The 19,192-nt window shown below is 43.0% G+C and overlaps 1 protein-coding gene across 4 annotated transcripts in view; it reads right to left on the reverse strand.

Annotated features, from left to right (window-relative positions):
* Window positions 1-19,192, reverse strand: part of Dab1 (DAB adaptor protein 1) — a 1,075,383-nt gene that overhangs the window by 107,301 nt on the left and 948,890 nt on the right. For all 4 annotated transcript variants that reach the window (XM_057785280.1, XM_057785281.1, XM_057785282.1 and 1 more), the window contains one exon: window positions 16,456-16,554. In XM_057785280.1, the coding sequence (XP_057641263.1) occupies window positions 16,456-16,554 (99 nt within the window). The remainder of the gene's footprint in view (window positions 1-16,455; window positions 16,555-19,192) is intronic.

Raw genomic sequence — 19,192 nt, forward strand, 5'->3', positions numbered from 1 at the left:
CGTGAAGAAGTACTCCCCTTTCTGTATCACTGTATCCAAAGAACTCGTGGTCTCTCTCCAGCTCATGATGGAGAAACAGATTCACAGAGATGAAATGATTCTCTCAAGATCACACAGAAATATGTAAAAGAAAAATATGTAAATAAAAACTAATTCTGCCTGAAGAAGTGTGTTATTGAGCTATAATATTTATAATCTTGTACTGAAGTTAAGTCAGAGATATTTAAAGTAAACTATAATATCAAAAGGGTTAAAAGTTGTGGGGTGTTGTCCCAGTGATCAGATGGGATGGCAGAGGCAGACAAATCTACTTGAATTCAGGGCCAACCTCATCTACAAAGTGAGTTCTAGGATGGCAAGAGCTACACAGAGAAACCCTATCTCAAAAATATAAAAAACAAAATGTTTAAAAAGTTATTTTTATATTCCAGGTGGAGAAAAACATAGTGAAACAGACATCTGGTAGAACAACTTTTCAGAATAAAAATTGACCAAAGAAATAAAATCTAAAGTATTGAAAAACACATACATGCCAAACCACTAATTCCAGATTTTAATTGAGAGAAGTAAATCAGATATAAAGAAAGATGTGTTCAAAGATATAGATACAACCTGCCTGGGCTGACAATATGGTGTGTTTTAAATTACAATAATTATGAGTGTCTCATATGCTATGATGCTCCCATGGCTGAAAAAAACTATAGAAATGAGAAACATTCAATATGGAAACTTGCAGATATGTAACAATGTATAATTAATTATAATCACACCTTAAGATGATATTCATGCAAACTATTAACTGCATTTCTGTCTAGGTGGGGGGATTTTAGACAATTTTCATCTCTTTTCTTATGCCATTCTTACACTTTGTAACTTTTCTACAGTAAGTATATCTCCCTGTCAGAGACGAGAAAACATCGGATGTAAACAAGAACAATGCTCCATCAATTACAATCGTGTGTCTTTGGATCAGCAATTCACCTCTCTGAGCTTCAGCTCCATCATGAATAAAACGGCACCTGTAATGTGTACCTTGTAAGGCCAGTGTGAGCATCAGCTGTGAGAAACAATGTGAATGTAGTTTGAAAACTACAAAGAGATGTGCGAACCTAAGAGTTTTGTTTTGGTTAATGACAGTAGTACATGAAGAGGGTTTTAAGTGTGTGGGGGGGCTGTGCTGTAGGATGTGGTTAAGGGGGGACCATGGGCATAGACTTTGACAGCACAGAAATAAACATGAAAGAGTGTGTGTGTCTATTCACAGGGGTAAATACATCACAGCCCAGAGTCTGAGTCACAAGGCGATGCATCTTTGTACCAGGATCTCAGACACTCTCGTCGGAGCCATTTGTGTAGAAGACGAACTACCTTCCTCTCAAAAGCGAGGTTAGGGCTGACTTGAGTTTAGACAATGGCTAGCACCATCTTTCTTTTCCCAAAATTTTAAATGCACAATTTCCAGATAGTCTGCACATCTCTTAGCCATCATGAAAAATGCAAACCTCGGTCTCTTGAGGTGCTAGCATTTGCTATTTAAATAGCAAGGCTGTGCTTCCCTGGTAACTTTTTTTTTTCAATTTAAAAAGCTCTCGATTTTCTAAATAGTTTAAGAAGTCAAATGTATTCTAGAAGGCAAATCTCTGAGCGCTGCAACAAAGGAAGCTGGAGAGGAGACAGGGTGCTGGGGTCACTCCTACAGGGAGATGCCGCTGAAGCCAAGTACAGTCGCTGCCTACAGCTGACATGGCTGCACACTGCATCTGATCAGGAGTTCAGAGGATAGACTGTGAACCCCCAGGCTTGAGACTGATCTAGGAAGCATTAGGCTTCTGTTGTCAGTGCTATAGTCACAGTGTGGTTGTGAGGACAGAACTCGTCCATACGCAGTTTGCTCCACACGTGACCAGCACGCACGGTGTATTGCTCGTGGTCATCTCTCACCTCCTCTACAGCTCCACAGAGCAGACTTTACCCTCTCATCCCTTGATCAAACCATGTTTCACAGGTTCCAGGACCCAGGGTGCTGGACATCAAAAATCTGGAACTGAGACTTAATAGCCCTGAAGGAGATCTCTCCATGGCCAGGCAGGGCAGGACAAGCAGCGGAGACAAGACTCACATCCTGGAGGGTTTTTTCAGTCAGTGCTCCTATGCTGTAGGACTTTGGACTGTACTATTAAGACAGCCCTCAACACAGAGGAGCTCAGCAAATGTGAGCTTCTTCCTCAGTCTTTTCCTTCTTGTTACTTTATATAATTTTCTATACTTCTTTCATAGCAAATTATATGTTACAACTTATAAGCGCTAACTAGCCGATGACGTCTTAGGAGATTCTTAGAAAAAGGCCCATCTATGTGCATGCGTGGGAGAGGAGGAAGAAAGGGAACCGCGAGCCAAATGGTATTGAAGAAAAGACAGCAAGATCTTGAATAGCAGACCCGGCATGGAACGTGTCACATGCAGGTTTTAAAAATATTCGTGTTTGTAAAGATCCCTGCAAAGGCCAGGCACAGCCAGAAGAGAGTGAGTCTCATCCATGATACTGCATTTTTTTGGCCCAAGAGATAATCACTGAGAAGTCTATTCAGAGATCTAAGGTCTATGACATGACTATACAGGGAAGCGAAACAGGCCTTCATGGCTTGTACAACAAGAAATTCAGGACAATTCCAAAAACACCTCCTGGATGCCAGGGAAATGCCAATAGGCCAGAGACATAATGCCCGAATCATAGGCCTGCCTCCAGGTCAATAAGAGTCTAGCACTTTGGTTTGCTTTGCTGAAACTCTTCCTACAGTTCATATTGAAAACAATAGGGCATGAAATTACGTTTTATATATTAGCATGGTTGTTCCTATTCTTAGACCAGCAGAGAAAAGTCTAAAAAAATATATTTAAACTAACGTCACTGTAAATCCTGGAAGTAGAGACGTATACGGCAGCACAGGTGTTGAAAAAGTACACCAGGCAATGATGGGCAAGTTCTGTTCCAGTGGTGTTTAAGCATCAATGCTTGCCATTTTCTCACCTTGGTTTTCTTGTTACAGTGAGCAAATTGAAGCTGTACGGTGGGTGGGGCACCACGTCGTTATCCTAGCTAAGACACGTTGGCAATGCTCGGCCTCCGTCTGAACCTTACTGTCATCTTCTACTCAAAGGGAGGTGGTACATCTATTTTGCAAGATCACTTTGAAGATTGGGTAGTTAATTACTTCTCGCATACTTCAAAGGAGAACACGAAGCCGCTAACGGGTTCCAGGATTCAAAGTTCGAAATGATACGCGTGTAAAGCGTTTACAGGAAGATCTAGGAAACGGAAAGTGTGATCGTCATTATCACCACCTCAATTAACACTCCGCTGGTTGCATTATGATAACCTATGCCCTCGCAGTGGAGTGACAGTTAAAACTCATGTCTCCTAGTGGCAAATTCAGATATGTCCCCGCAATCTCAATCACCTAAGGCCACAGGCTCCAGTGGTCACCAGGTCACGAGATGGCCCTTCATCACCTGGCTGTAGGCTCCTCCCTGCAATCTCCACAGACAGAACTCCCCTGCAGGAGATGGGTTTGACTCCAGTCTTGCCTCTGTGAGGATACATTCTTTTGCTGCAACCGGCACCAGGAACCCTTTCGTCAGTGAACCCACTCCTGCACAGCGCTCGGCAGAAACAGTCATCCTATCAGTACTGGGTCTAACCATAGTGTCACCCTTGCAGGGAAAGCGTTCCGGAACATGCAAGCACCTGCTAAACACCAAGACGTGGTCACAGAAAATAAGTTTCAAATTAAAATTCAAAATAAATGGAGGGGAACAGAAAAATAAGCAGAAGCCACGAATAACACAAACAGCCAGTCATAGGGACAAAAGGAGCGCAACTGGATAGCTCTGGTTTATCAGGTTAATGGCTGCCAGGATTCAGAGGAGAACCTCAGAAATGTCTTTCTGCATTACAGGTGACCCTCAAAGCTACAGGAAGCTCCTGTAACATACTGAGATTGGTGCTTTATAGAAACCACATATCAAGGAAGGACAAGAGAGATGCAGGGATGGGAGGATGTCCGACCTTCCTTACTACTGCCCCTCTATAGAACTGACTGTTTTTAGGAGACGGCAGATTTGCTGATGTCAACTGAATCCTGCCAGACTCCTTCCATTAGGATGTAAGCCCCACAGGGGAGGAAGCCTCCTTTGGTTCACCAAATGTATCCAAATCCCTGCCGGCATTTCAGAGAACCCAGTAGATATTCAATAAATACCTTTTCATGAAAAAATGGATACAAAGGTAACAGTGATCAAGTGACCTCATCTGTAGCCTTGAAGTCACTGTCAACTTTCCTATAAAATGGGGGATAATAACATTCAATGAAGATATAATGTCAGAGTCAGTGAAAACTGCAGGGAACTGTGTCAGGCCAGGTGGGTTCAATAAAAGACAGGAATAAAGAACACTTCCTCTGTCATGCCAAAAGACCAACGGTCAAAGTCACTGGAAATGAAGACACAGAGGCCTCTACCTGGTTCTTACCCTGCTATTCTTTTTTTTTAAAAAAAATATTTATTTATTTTATGTGCATTGGTATGAAGGTATCAGATCCTGGAACTGGAGTTACAGACACTTGTTAGCTGTTATGTGGGTGCTGGGAATTGAACCTGGGTCTTCTGGAAGAACAGCCAGTGCTCTTAACTGCTGAGCTATCTCTCCATTCCTGTACCCAGCTATTCTTAAAGGTCTTCCTGGCTCATCTTTGGAGAAGGATGACAGAATCTGAACAACTTTTAAGATAAAAATTGGCCAGAACAGTCCGCAGATGAGGGCCTATGGGCTAGATACCTTTTTTGTCCATCTGAGATAGATGACCCATTCCACGGTTACACTGTAATTTTAAATTGGGCCTCTGAGATTATTTGTATCCCATAAACCTTCAGTGCCAGGGTCTATCTGCATTATGATGAGTCCAAGGGCAGTATTGCTTCTCCCCTCATGAGCCAATGAACACCCACCTGCTTGTTTGAGGCCCTGAGCAGCAGAACAGGGGAAATACAGCACTTTCAAGGTGGGAAGAGCATGGGCACTAGCACTCCATGGATCTAGAGCTCACTTATACAGTTGCTGGATATTTTGCTTTTATGGAAACTGCTGAATCACTCCAACCTCAGTTTTCACATCTGTCTAATGGGAATAATTTAATTGTATTACAGGATTGAATTAAGTATTATATCCTTTTCTCTTTAAAGAATAAGATTGATGAGTGATCCACTGGAAAAAAAATATTTATTTTCTGAGTTAGACAATTCAATTGAAAGATTCATAGTCTTCTAAGTACTGGAACTATACTCAATTATTGCTTCTCTGAATTACCTTTCAGAGATATGTAACAACATCTGAATTATCTTTCAGATTATATACATACATTATATACATCACAACAATTTAAAAAGGGGGGGCCATGAATTTCAAAGCAAGGGAGGGTACACATGGGAAGGTTTTGAAGAAAAGGGGAAATGATACAATTACATTATAATCTAAAAAAAAATTTACAAAACAATTCTCAAATAAGACATGGAAGAGCTAAAGAGACTGGTTTTTCTTCTTAGACACCTGGTTTCCATGACATTTGACACATCCAGGGCAGCTCTGGGGCCTGTGGAAGCCCCGGATATGGAGAATGAAGGGGCTGATTTTGAGCAGGTTGGCGTGGAGATGATCTCTCAGACACTTCTACAAATAATTCGTGAGGAGGCCTCAGGTGTCACTTCTGCTTGTGTGCTAGGCTTCTTCCTCTGTAAATGAGGAAGAAGGCTCAATTTAAGCGTTTAAAGGCTCTTCTGTCCCTGACACCTGAGGCTGGTCAATTCTGAACTGTATGAACCAGGCTTTCTATATTCATTGCACTGCAAGACCAGATTCTTCCTTAAGTGCCATTCTGGCATCTAATATTCAGCCTGGACAATTATATATTCTTTTGTTTGCTTTTGACACAGGTTGCTGTGCACCAGAGGCTGGCCTCAAACTATGCATCTAAGACGGACCTTCAACTTCTGGCTCTCCTTCCTCCACCCTCCTTGAGGATGAGTGCTGAGAACTGAATTCAGGACTTCATGAATGCTAGGCAAGGACTCTAACAACTGGGGAGCCTGAAAAGGGCAAAGCTATGAAAGAGAAGCTAATGGTGGTTTCCAAGGACAAAGTGAGTTCAACAAAATTGTGATTGCCTTCAAGATACAGCGAGTATGGTGGCTGAGGAGGCTTTGGAAACAATGTAAGATACAGAGGAGAAGGAGATGGGACACACACGTGGACATGCACACATGCACACACACACACACACACACACACACACACACACACACACACACGTCTTCTGATCATGACATGGCTGTTGCATTCAAGAACTCCCAGCGACTGCCATGACCTAAACAGCGTTGAATCAGCCAGTACTTCATCATCAGGGCAAAAGCTCTACCTCTTAATGGTTGCTGTGGGGATCACGCCATTTTGTTCAGAGGTGGAGTGGCTCACGATTCATTAAATAACCTCCCACCCATGCTCACACAAGCAACACTAATTACACTTATCAGGTCACGCACAAAACAAGACATAAAAGTAGGATGGGGCCCTCCTGAACAGGGAGGGTTTCATTGGAAGAGGGAGGGGAATGAGATGAGGAAACAGTGAAAAGAACTAAATTTTTAACATAAATGTATGAAATGGTCAAAACTACTTTTTAAAAATTAAAAAAGAAACAGTTGGGGAGACGCTGCTCATAGGACACAAATTCCACCTAACCATGCAGAATAAGATCTTAAGAGGAAGTGTACAACAGGGTGGCAATGATGATGTTCAGGATTTCACTCTTAACCGTGGTCCCTTGGTGTGCGCATTAGTTTCAACAGAAGGTACTTGGGGATAGGGAGATGCCAGCTTCTCCTTCCTATTCAAGAACGGAATCTTTCAAGAAGGAGCCATGCAGGCTTGTGTTCCTTCTGTGTTGTATGAACCAAGGAATATTAGACTCATTCCACAGAGAAGAGACTGTAAGGCAAACTCCATAACCAGAGTTCAGTCAAACTTGAACTTTGGATTCGTTCATCCCCTCCATCAATTGCTTGCTTGGCCTTTCCAATTGCCTCCAGCTTCACCCGTCTAAGGAGAAAGGGAGCTTCTCCATCTCACTGGCTGACTTGACACTCACCTTTCTAGAGGTTCATGTGTACATAACTACTTTGCTGGTCTTTCTGCTAGTTGGCTATTGTCAGGCCATTGTTTTTTCAGGCTCAAATACTGACCGACAGTAGAGGGTAGAGAATGTGTTTTCTCGCTCCTTCAATAAGGCATAATCAATGTCTATAGGCTTGAAAACCAGACAGTAGGTCTTTGTTCTTAGCATGTTACAGGATACAAGTCTTTTGAAAACATCATGTTGTACAAACAAAATATATTTGATTTGTACAACTTAAAATGCTAATCTTGAAACATTGCTTGCTATCCACACAGCTACTTGGGTAGAGAACCAAGGTACTGTGGATCTAGGGCTTACGTTCCTCCATGACATCACGATGCTGGAGTTAGGCAGGTGCTGACCGCACTTTACTGGTGAGGACTGTGAACCCAGGCCTGCCTCTTCCCCATGTTTATCCCCCCTCCCCCCGACGGCCTTCCCACTTCAAAGACTGGAGTGAAGTCTGTGTGTCTGGGTTTCTCTCACTTTAATTCCAGGATGGCTTTAATTCCTTTAAGGCTCAGCTACATCTCTTTAGATCTTTCTATGTCTCTTTTATCAAATGAAAAAGCCCATTTGTTCCGACTTTTGATGTTAATTGTATCACTTTCTCCCTTTATAGTCACAATTCTTCAGGTTTTCAGTTATTCGTATATCTGAGTGTCTAGCCTCTAGATTTCGGTTGTGGGCTGGTTCATTCCACAGTTGTGGAATGAAAGAACAAATGCATGTACCAGTTAAAATGGTCAAGATAGGCTTTAATCAACCTTGCTTAGCTTCCAATTCTCTTCCTTAAAAATAACATAAATTTTAATATCATAATTATAACATAAAGAAAATATAATACATATTTTCTGATTTTATTTTATTTTTTAATTAATTAATTTATTTAATTAGTAAAGATTTCTGCCTCTTCCCTGCCACCACCTCCCATTTCCCTCCCCCTCCCCCAATCAAGTCTTCCTCCCTCCTCAGCCCAAAGAGCAATCAGGTTTCCCTGCCCTGTGGGAGGTCCAAGGACCACCCACCTCCATCCAGGTCTATTAAGGTGAGCATCCAAACTACCTAGGCTCCCACAAAGCCATTACGTGCAATAGGATCAAAAACCCATTGCCATTGTTCATGAGTTCTCGGTAGTCCTCATAATATGAAGTTCTTTTCTTGTGGTGTCAATAGTTGAATCTAGGGCTTCCCGCATGCTAGGCAAGCACTCTAGCACTGAGCTCTGTTCCTGGCGAATAAAATAATGTGAATTTCTATGTATAAGTACCTAGTTACAACTACAATTGAAGAGTATGATAACACAGTCACGATGTATATACTCTGCTCTTGGCAATAAACTTGGGTTCAAGAGAACACAGAACTCAGAACACTGACACTCCTTTGTTTAGAGTAGACAAACAAAGAAGGGCTGGACAAGCAATGGCACAATGAAAGTAAGAGCCATCTAAGGGATGGCTAGGATGGGGACAGTGACATGAAGGATGGGCAGCACAGGGATGAGTGACGCAACCCTGATGAACAAGGGCAACAGATGGCTTTCTGAAATCATGGACAGTCTTGCTGAGGTCATGACAAAACAAAGTACGCGTTTTTCTCCCACTTCAGATCGGGAACACTCCCTATCGTGAACATGGCATAAAGATTCCTAGCTGGTATGTAAAACTGAACTAGGTTTGAGATTCAAGTCACTACAGACAGGTTTCTCATCTACATGAATGTCTGGCAAGACATTTGAAAGCTGTATCACACATGAAAATATCTTCTGTTGTGTACATCTGTCCTGAGTACTTGTAAGGACGTTTAGCAGTTAGTCCCTAACAATTCAGTTTCTGCATTACCGCCCACCCCCCGCAAGAACTGTGACTGCAAAAGGAGCCATGCATAGGGAGACAAGCTGAGTCAGTTGGAAAACTCAGGGCTAAAAGAAAGAAAATAGTTTACGTGTTGTTCAAGCCGACTTTGAAATCCACTTTGGCCGTATATGGTAGCTTTGGAGTAGTCTGCAAACCGCAAGAACCGTTAGGGTTGCACGAGACTGGATTCAGTCGACAGGAGACATACCATCGCATTTAGAGTGCAGCTGTCAGCATCCGTCTCGGCAGAATCTTATTGAGGAGGTGATAGCACTGTCTTTGATGGTTTAGGTGTCCCGCTCCCCAGCCCTTCACACCTTCCTTACAGTCTCTCTCCCTGAGACCAGCCTTCACCCTTGACCTCTGCTGCTCTTCCTGAGCATGCTCAAAACGCTCCATCTAAACTGACTGGAAAAGGCCCCATTTTTGATGAAGCACAACTAAGACGACGCTTTGTTTACTCAGAGGAAGTTACTCAGCCCTGAAACTCAAGTGCAGCCATTGTGCTTAAACCACCGCTACCCATCTATCATGAGGGTTTAGTCCTCGGCCGCTCTCCACCTCTCCCTTGCTATGCTCTACTTATTCCGTGTGCATTTGTGGTTTTTAATCACCCTGTCACTTTGTTTCTGCGGCAATAAATATTACCTGAACCTGCTTAGTGAGAGTCACCATGAACCACACAGACAACAGAGATGAACAGGAAGATAGAGCCTTATTTATCTGTGTGCGTATAGAGGCACCCAATAAATGCACCCTGCAGGAAATAGAGAATGAACACACATACCTTTGCTTTGAGAAAAGTGTGTACTTATAAACGCCATTCTCTCTTCCCTGCCGCCTCCACGTCATCTTTTCAATCAACCCCCTCGCTGCCAAATCAGTGTGTCCTTTCCCGTGAGGACTGTCGGGAATATTCTAGGCAAAGCTGGGCTTTAGTCCCTGAGCACAGACAACTTTGTTCATGTCTGTGCCTTGACAGCTGTCAGTTCACTTTGTGAGGCTGCTTTTGCACTATGCTCTGAATGCCTTAGGGGCGAGGGCCATGCCTTATTCATCTTTAAATCCCTAGGAACCAGAGCCACGCATGGCACAGACAGGCTTCCAAGAGGCTACTGGCTAATCACCTGAGAGACTGTCAACCTTCTGTCTGCCCACAACATACCGTGGGGAAGGCCACGCAGTTTTATCTCCGCTTCAGGACACACCAGAAGGAAAATGATGGTGACAATCAGACAGAGGTCACGTGAATTTGGTCTCTTATATATTAAAAGAAATCATCTATAAAATTAGGCATGCTATTGTTAGTTGTATTAGGGTTTCTACACCAGGCTACGTGATAGTGCATCCTGATTTTGTTACTTATTAGCTGTGAGGCTGAGACTATTGGCTCTAAAATGGCCCACTTGCAGAATGGCAATAATAACAGCAACTACTTCACAGAATGAGATGTAGGGTAGCATTTGAATAACTGTTGATTCATTCAGAGTCAAATCCGTATGTGATTGGAACAAGGAAGTCCCAACATCGTGACAAGCTGATGCAGACTACTAAGCTCCATCCTACGAGACAGACTCATCTTTCAGATCTTATATTACTTATGGTTTTTATAAGTTATAATGATTCTGGAGAATAAAATCTGAAGCAGAGAGAAAGAGTCAGAGATGGTCTCAGGGATGGAGGAGCGCTCAGGGTCGGAAAGTTTGCTCTGGGTCTACATGCTTGGTCAGGGACATTCTTAGGAGTTCAGTGTCTTCCTCTGAAAGGAGACGGAGAGCCTCCTGAGTGGCCCCCAGATTGTCCTGAGAATGAAGGACATACTGCTCAACAAATCCTTCCAGCTCTAGATGGGCTTCCGTTCCTAGGCCTGATAACAGAAAGGCAATGGACGGCATCTCTGCCTTCTCACTAATCCCTCTGATAGATTAGCTATGTCTTAGGTGCGTGAATTTGAACAGCTTACAATAATTTATCCCCACTCCCTCACCGACATGATAATAACAATACAAAATTTATTCATGGAAGGGATCAGGAGTTCTTTGAGATTCAAGACAGGGTGTAAATTGCTGCAAAGGGTCTTTTTAATTGGGATCAAAACATTTTTGACAATTTTAGGTTTTGAAAATTCTAGCTATTGTCATGTTTTTCAGCAAATGTTTCTTTTCTCAGCTTAAAAAAAAAACTGCAGTTAAACATGGGCAAAAATACTCAGAGGAAAAAAATAACCCAACAACTGTGATTTGTCATTCTAAATGACAAAGTCTAGCTTTCCATTTCCTAAACGTGAAGATCCCAGCATGCACTGCACTTTCAGTCCCTTGCAGCCCAGGGTAGAGGTTCAGAACAGGCTGCGCGTGCGGTCTTCCAGGGAAGGTTTCGAGCAGGAAATGCCAATGGTTCTTACTTTCAGGGGAGGAAGAACCTTAAAATTCAGCTCAGAAATTAACAGACATGATTTGACTCTATATTTCTTGTCTTATCTGACTCCTTCACAAGATTCTATCATCAGGTGGAGTCTTATTGCCCCCAGTGATGGCTAAATCGCTCATTCTGTTTCACTATTGAGCAGTTCGGCCTGACAAGAAAGATTCCTTCTTATCAATATACTAAAATTGCCTTTTAGAAACTTCCAGCCAGGAGCCCGATTTTCATTCTTAAGGTCACACAGGACAAGTTGACTGCTTCGGTTAGACAGATTTTTGGAGTTTCATCATTTGCACAACATATTTAAACAAATGCAACCCTGGGCTGCCGAACGGGGTTGACAATTAAGGGGACACGTTGTCCTCATAGAGAAGCTGGGTTCGAGTCCCAGCACCCACACAGTGGTTTCCAACCATCGGGAACTGCAGTTTCAGGAGATCTGCTGTCTGACCTTTGTGGGTATGTGGTGCCCAGACATACATGAAGGCAAAACACACACACAAAAAATCAGTAAATATAATAATAATAATAATAATAATAACAATAATAAACAATGATAAAACTGCAATTCTTTTACCATTTTCCAGGACTTAGGTTATGGTGTATTAATACAGGACGTTTACAGAAACTGGATGTACCAGAAGCCCAGTGGTAACCACACAGAACTGCCACAGGCTAAGCTGGAGAGCAAAAATATAGCTCTGTCTCCTTTTCTGATTTTCTACCAACGATAGGACATTTTTCCCCACCAAGTCAATTGCTTTGGGGCTCATAAAATTATTTTACTGCTTTCTTATACAAAGAATAAAAACAAATACTGCTTCACAGTTTGGTGCTAGAGGAGATATATAAAAGTTAAGACTGTAACCCAGCCCTCTTCCTTGGTAAACATTTAAGGTATTGGCTAGCTACCTGGGTAGAGTCTATTTGATGGAGCGACATGGCATAGGGGAGGAGTAGCAGCAAAGCCCAAAATATGGTCCCCACCCAAGGAAAAAATACCAGATACCCCAAGCTCCTGCTTCTGCCTCTGTCTCTTCGAATACGCTGGTTGTTATGGTGGCAGACAGAGCTGGAAATTGGAAGGAATTAGAGATGACATCATACTATTGGGGCATCTAAACCACTTCATAAGGGTCTCTGATGCTTCTCTGATTGTTTATTTGGCTCCCTTAGAGTGCCAAAGGATAGAAGTGTTCTTGAAGTTTGTGCATACCTGAAGTTCTCCACTTCTGGGCTACATGATCTCAGAGGCCAAGTGTGTGCTGAGAAGACTTGGTCAGCATAGTTCCCAGTCCCCCATCCCTGCACTGGCACCTGGACCTGACCACTAGGATAGACACTGATTTGCTAATATCTTTTCAATTGTTTTTAATGTGAGAGTCCAGGATGAGCACAGATATCCAAAAGGATAATCTTTCTGAGAAAAACATAAACTCTCAAGTTCTGAAGCCACAGTTTGAGGAAGGCAGTGAAGGCTCACACTGGGCTCTTAGTCCTGCTGAATTCCGGTCTGTTTTCTACTGACTCCTGTGGCGTCACCTAAACTCCCTTCCACAAAGGCGTCAGCAGACAGCCCCATCTTTTCCTATAATATAGAGGTTAAATGTATTGATTTTCTATTCAGGGCAACCTGAGGTTAAATCTATACTCTGCCTCCTGAACACTACCTTGTAAATACTTTTCAGTTTTCCATGAATCATGCTGTTTTGAGATAGTCAAAAGCCTTTCTGGCTGGGGAAGCACTGCCCTTAGCAGGGCTAGCAGTTCTTAGAAACAGTAGAGTCCAGCATGGACTATGCTGTTGACTGTCGGACAAACTGCCCAATCCAGTGTTGTGGGATATTTGATCACATCGTGACACTCCAAGACTGAAAATAAAGTTAACCTTGAACTAGGAGGCGGAGTCAACCACAGGCTGGTTGCAATTAGCCATAGAGAGTTTGGAGGACCCAATACAGGATGGAGAGAACACAGGGAGGAACAGGGTGGGGCTTGGAGAGATTCCCAGGGTTTTTAAGCTAAAATGTGTAAAATGTGTGGAGAGGGTCAGCTGATCCTTCCTCCATTGCTTTCTTGATCTATCAGGTTTTCAGCCCAATATTTGACTCCTGACCTTTCATTGGTAATAGAACAGTTTAGATGAACACTTCAATCCAGAGCCAAGCATTCTCTCCAGTTCTTACTCCACTGAAGAAAATGGGCGCTGCTTTGACCACTCCAGAGCCACCAAGCTACGGCTTAGAGCCAGAGCAAATAAATCATAATAGGCAGCTCCAAACTGTCCCCTTGCCCTGCACTGCATTTCCTGAGAGGATTCCTGTCAAGACCATGGTCTGAGACCCAAGAGGCCTGTCCACTGCTACCTTCTGGTCTTCGGCTGCCCTCGTGTCTTCCCCATGGGGCCCTGTGTGGTGGGCCCTGCTTCCTTTCTATGACTTGTTAATGTAGTCAAGTTTTGTTTGCTTTTTCTGGAGCCTCTCCCGACCGTAAAGACATATCTCGCTAACTGATTCAAAAAACAAACAAAAACAGAAACAAACAAGCAAGCAGGCAAAGTTAGGACAGCCAGTAAACCTAAAAGGTGACAGGCACCCTAGCCAAGCAAACGTTTGCCAAAATACAAGAGCTCTTAATCGGTCCCTGCCACCCCTCATTTTCTGAAGGTTGTGCCCAGTGTTCTGTCCTTGATATCTTCAGTGGTAAAGCAGGAATGATGATGTCACCCAGTCCTTGGATAGTTAGGATGGTTCTATAACCTGGAACTTACAAAAGGCTGAGGACGCCTGGAACAGGATACACGCCAGATGAAGGAGTGCTTGGGTTTGGCTATGGTTTGCACCCTTGTGTTCTCCAAGGTTCAGGTGTTAAGGGTTAGTCTTTAGGATGGCAATGTCAGAAATGGTGCGAATCTTTACGCAGTAGAGACTCCTAAGTAATCCTTTCTTTGACTGTGGCTGTGCCCCCAGAAGGAGCTGTGGGATGCCAGTGTCCTGCTGCCTCCCTGTTTCCAGGTGTGATCTCTGGCTCTCATGCATCCTCACACTGCCATTACACTCTACACTGGAGGGCCTTCCCCACAGCCAAGCTAATGCCATACCTCTGACTTTAAGCTTCAAGAACTGTCGCTAAATAAGCCTCTCTTCTGTATAAAGTCAGCTTGTCTCCATTGCCTTACTACAGTATCTGAAAAGAGCAGTTAGAATTATTGTATGTCCATCATAATGAAACTGAATAGAGCATATAAAATGTAGGAGGCACTGGATAAGTGCATGCTTTTATTACTAGTTACTTTTATTGTGTTAAAATATGTGTTACAAAATTTACACAAACTCTTTTAACGTATATGGTCCAGTGCCATTAAGTACATTCATATATTTTTTAAGTTTTATATTTATTTATGTGTATGCGCGTGCAATGCATGTATATTCTTATGTGTGCAGTGCTTATGGAGGCCAGAAGAGGGTGTCAGATCCCTGTGAGATGAAGTTACAGGCACCCCCCTCCCCTTAGCACATGGGTGCTGGAACCTGAACTCTGGTCCCTGCAAGAGCAGTATATACTCTTGTCTGCTGAGCCACCTTTCTACCTCTCATTCACGTTTTTTCTCCCCCAAAATCACTTTCACCTGCTCTCTAGATCACTTTCAAACCAAGCCCCATGCTATTACAAAACACTTCCTATCTTCATTCTCCCTAAGCCTGGCAGTCATCCGCACATCCAGGACTCCAGGATTTTGAATATTCTAGGTTCCTCACTCACGTGGAATCACTCAGCACGTTTTTCATCTTGTGTCTAGCTTATTCCATTCAGCGTGTTTTCTTCAAGGCTTACCCAGATTGTGGCACTTGCAGATTCTCCTGGCATGTGTAGGCTCCCAAGCATCCCACTTGAGAGGCAACCACATTTTGTTTATGCATTGGCTAACTGGGCCACTCCCATCCTCTGGTGGCTGTGCCTACGTTTACGACCAAGATCCCTTCTACTTCTCTTTATTTAGAAGTAACTTCACTACAAAATTTTTCTTTAAGAAAACACATTTTAACGCCTACATTATCATCTTTCCAGCCTTGCGTTACTAGTCGGAACAAGCAAGAGACAAGAATAACACAACATGATCGAGGTCAAATCATATGGCTGGTTGGAGTATTGCTGATAAATTGCCTGGTGCGTTATCTTTGCAAAGTTCAAAGGAGGTGATGCATATGGAGATGCTTCCTGAGCTGTAAAAATCTAAATGAATAAAATGAGAAAAAAAACATTCTGGCTTTCTCAGACATGAGGTCACAGAAAGCTTATCTGTTGTTCCTCACCCTCAATGACCAAGACTAACAGCGGTGTGTGAGTTCCGGGGATGAGCCTGGGAATCTAGTGCAGTTGTGAGTTGGATGATAACACAAAGCCCTTCCTTGGGTGGGTTCAATAAACTTGCTAGTCTTCACTGTTCCTAGTTAGAAAATGATGGTTTCTATCTTTTCTTACTTTCCTGCTTTTTTTCCTTTTTAGATTTAAGATTAACTCTATTTATTCATTCAATAACAAGAACTGCAAGCAGTGACAAGTCAAACTGGAGAGTGTGAGGTTTTGACCGAGGCCAAAACCAACATGTGCCTCTCTCATGTGTGTGGCACTGAAGATACCAAGGCATACACAAATTTAACGCAACCTGCCACGTGACCACCGCTCTTCGGCGCTATCAATCTCCCCTTAGATGACCGGGACAACATCACACTTAGACCACAATTACAGCAGAGGGAGCATGGTGCACTAACGCTGCGGCCGTGTCACGCGAGAGGCTTGCCTTTTGATGGACGATCATAGGTGATCAGGTTTGTCAGTGGCTTTATGTGTGTTTATGCTTGTTTGATATTCCTGCCCAGACAGACGAGGCTTGTAGCGGCTCATCTGTCAATGGACTCAATGTCACATCGCCGTATGACTCTTTCACTTACCCCCGTCTTCTCATCAAAGATTTTGATGCCTCCAAAGGAGATGGTTAAAAAGATTTTCTGTTTGTGTTCTCCTTTGGAACGAGCGCCAGCAACAACACCCTGTGGAAAGGAAGAACATGGTTTTTACTTTAGTGTTATCATTTGAAAATTCCCTCTGGTCCAGAGGCATGTCAGACAGCATCAGCCAGAACCACCAATCATACAAGCCCTTCCTTGGTCCTTACATGGGTCTCTCCATCTTAATCTCACATCTGCTTTATGTTTTGGGGTAATAGTGGTCTTGGCTGGTTTATCATGGAGTCAAGATGTACCTTGCAATCCAATATAGGGAATGTCTACTTTGTGCTGCAATACACGGCTCAGAGTTAGGATAGACTACTTGAGATGGAAACAATTTGAAACTCATAGTAACAGCTGTGTTGGGCTTTTATATTGAATATGGATTTAATATTTTACATATGAAGTAAGTTACTTAGCACAGTCTCAAAAATTTTGTTTTTATACTTCAGGAAATATCTTTGTATGAATGAATTCTAGACATTGAACGAAGCAAAGGTAGGCGAGACCCTTTATCCCCTTCTTCCCCCCACCTTTCTTGGAAACACATAATTATAATAATTTATGCCTGACACTAGTAATTGTTACTCAAAAAATTTATATTCCCATTATCCTTCCCTTGTCATTCTTGTACTTTGGGGTAAAACACATACTAAGTACAATCATTAATCCCTCCTGCCCAGATAGTTTATAAACTGAAGCTACATACATGAACCCACAAGAAGGTAAACCCCACGGAAGGTAGAGTTGTTACTTGGTTCTCTGTCTAGTCCTAGAACTTAGGGCATGTTCTTGAACCTACTGGTGGGGCAGCAGGTGCTCATGAGATGCCCATTAAATGAGTCTGTACTACCCACACCAGGGTTCACGTGATTCAAGTTATGAGTAAACCCATTTACTTTTTAAAGTGAACATGGACTTTCAACTAGAGCACACGAGGCGGGTAAAGTCATTTCACAGATTTCCACATGGACTGCTAGTCACCTATCGCTAAAAATCTCAAAGTCTCCATTCCTGCATCATTGTTTAAGATTAGGCTCAGCTCCCAGCAATAGTGGCACTTGGCTTCGGGCATAGACAAATCTAAAATAATATTGACTTCCCAGCTCTAGGAGGTCACAGTGCTTTGTGCTGTTCTCAGCATACTATGCTCCCAGAATTTACTTGGGGAATAACTGAGGGTAGAGGAGACCTTTTAGTATATCCAGACGTTCAAGGGGGGCCTTGCTTATGAAATTGTGTGCTTATCTTTACTTTGGATATTGGAAATCTTCTCCACCTTACAGTACTTGATTATGTTTCTGTTCTGAATAAAGAACTCCACACTAGCTTTATTTCCCCAAATATAAGTTCTGTTTCTCATACACTTATGGTTCTGTTCTTGGCTCTCTAGGCTCTACCTTTGGGAGTCATGGGCCCACAGCTTCAATCATCACTCTTCTACCCAAGGATTCTTGAAAGTTAACTTCTTTAAAAGCCAGAGACGTATGGCTACCAGGGAGTACCTCAGAGGTAGAAGAATGAAATCAAGGTGAAAAATAAAAGATAGATTATCCCCCAAACAGAATATAATACAACCAAGTGCTAAACTATTACATGTTAACCATGGGGCTTCTAAAGGTCTAGTTCTGAGTTCTAGGACATAATGTGAAAAAAATGCTTTAACTTCTCTGAACCTACATTTTATAGTTACAAAACAGAGAAACCAATCTCGAGCTATGTACATAAAGGGGCCTCGCTGACTCTAAACTGAAATGCAGCAATGGTCAGGCAATGTGTAGATGGTGGGCCCCTCATATTCACACACTGCCTAGAACCTCTGCAATGCAGGAGGAAATTCTCTAATGGGAGATGCACTAGCTTCAGTCTAACAAGGGCAATCTTTTCTTTCTTTTCTCCCAGTTCTCGTACGGTCTAATAGTTGCGAGTGGGCCTTTTTTCAAGGCTAAAAGGGATTTTGTACTTCTCTGTCTATTTCCTGGGCAGGTGGCCAAATGCAGAATCGATCATTTATGTTTCCGTGCTTCTTACAGAAAAACCACTGGGAGCTGAAATGTCAACATTCTTCTCAGCAAGTTGCAAATAATGAAACACAATCGTCGGAAATGAAGGACCTCGCAACGTGTTCGGTGCATTTGACAGGAGTGTGTTATAGCAGGACAAACTTCCTGGGCCTTGGGACCTCATGATTATAAGGGATGACAGATGGAATGTTTCACTACAGGTAACACACACACACACACACACACACATACACAGAGATACACATACACATACACACACACACTGGCACCCATACCTAGATCTGTTCCTGCTAGCATGGCCTAGTGTTAATCCCAAGGATAAACTCCCAGGAGTAGAGCAAACTGCTGCTTTACACCCACTTAAACCCCGGGTGCTTCTACGAAGGCAACTGGCCAATAATGCTCTCAGTAACTGGTACCTGATGAACAGCATCTCTAGATGCGGGAGGAAGGGAATATAGAACTCCTCTCTCCTCCACTGACAGGATGCTCTGGGTGACAGCCATGTCTGTGCACATGGAGGATTAAGGAGTGGCATTGTCCAGAGCAGATTTGCTAGGCTTCAGTTACAGCAGTAAGAATCCAGCTCTGGCCTTTACATCATAGTTCTGTTGGGATGGTGGGAGTGGCTCTGTGAGAGAACGGGACACTTGAGG

This window comes from Chionomys nivalis, chromosome 11 (assembly GCF_950005125.1).
Source record: "Chionomys nivalis chromosome 11, mChiNiv1.1, whole genome shotgun sequence".
NCBI classification, from domain to species: Eukaryota; Metazoa; Chordata; class Mammalia; order Rodentia; family Cricetidae; genus Chionomys; species Chionomys nivalis.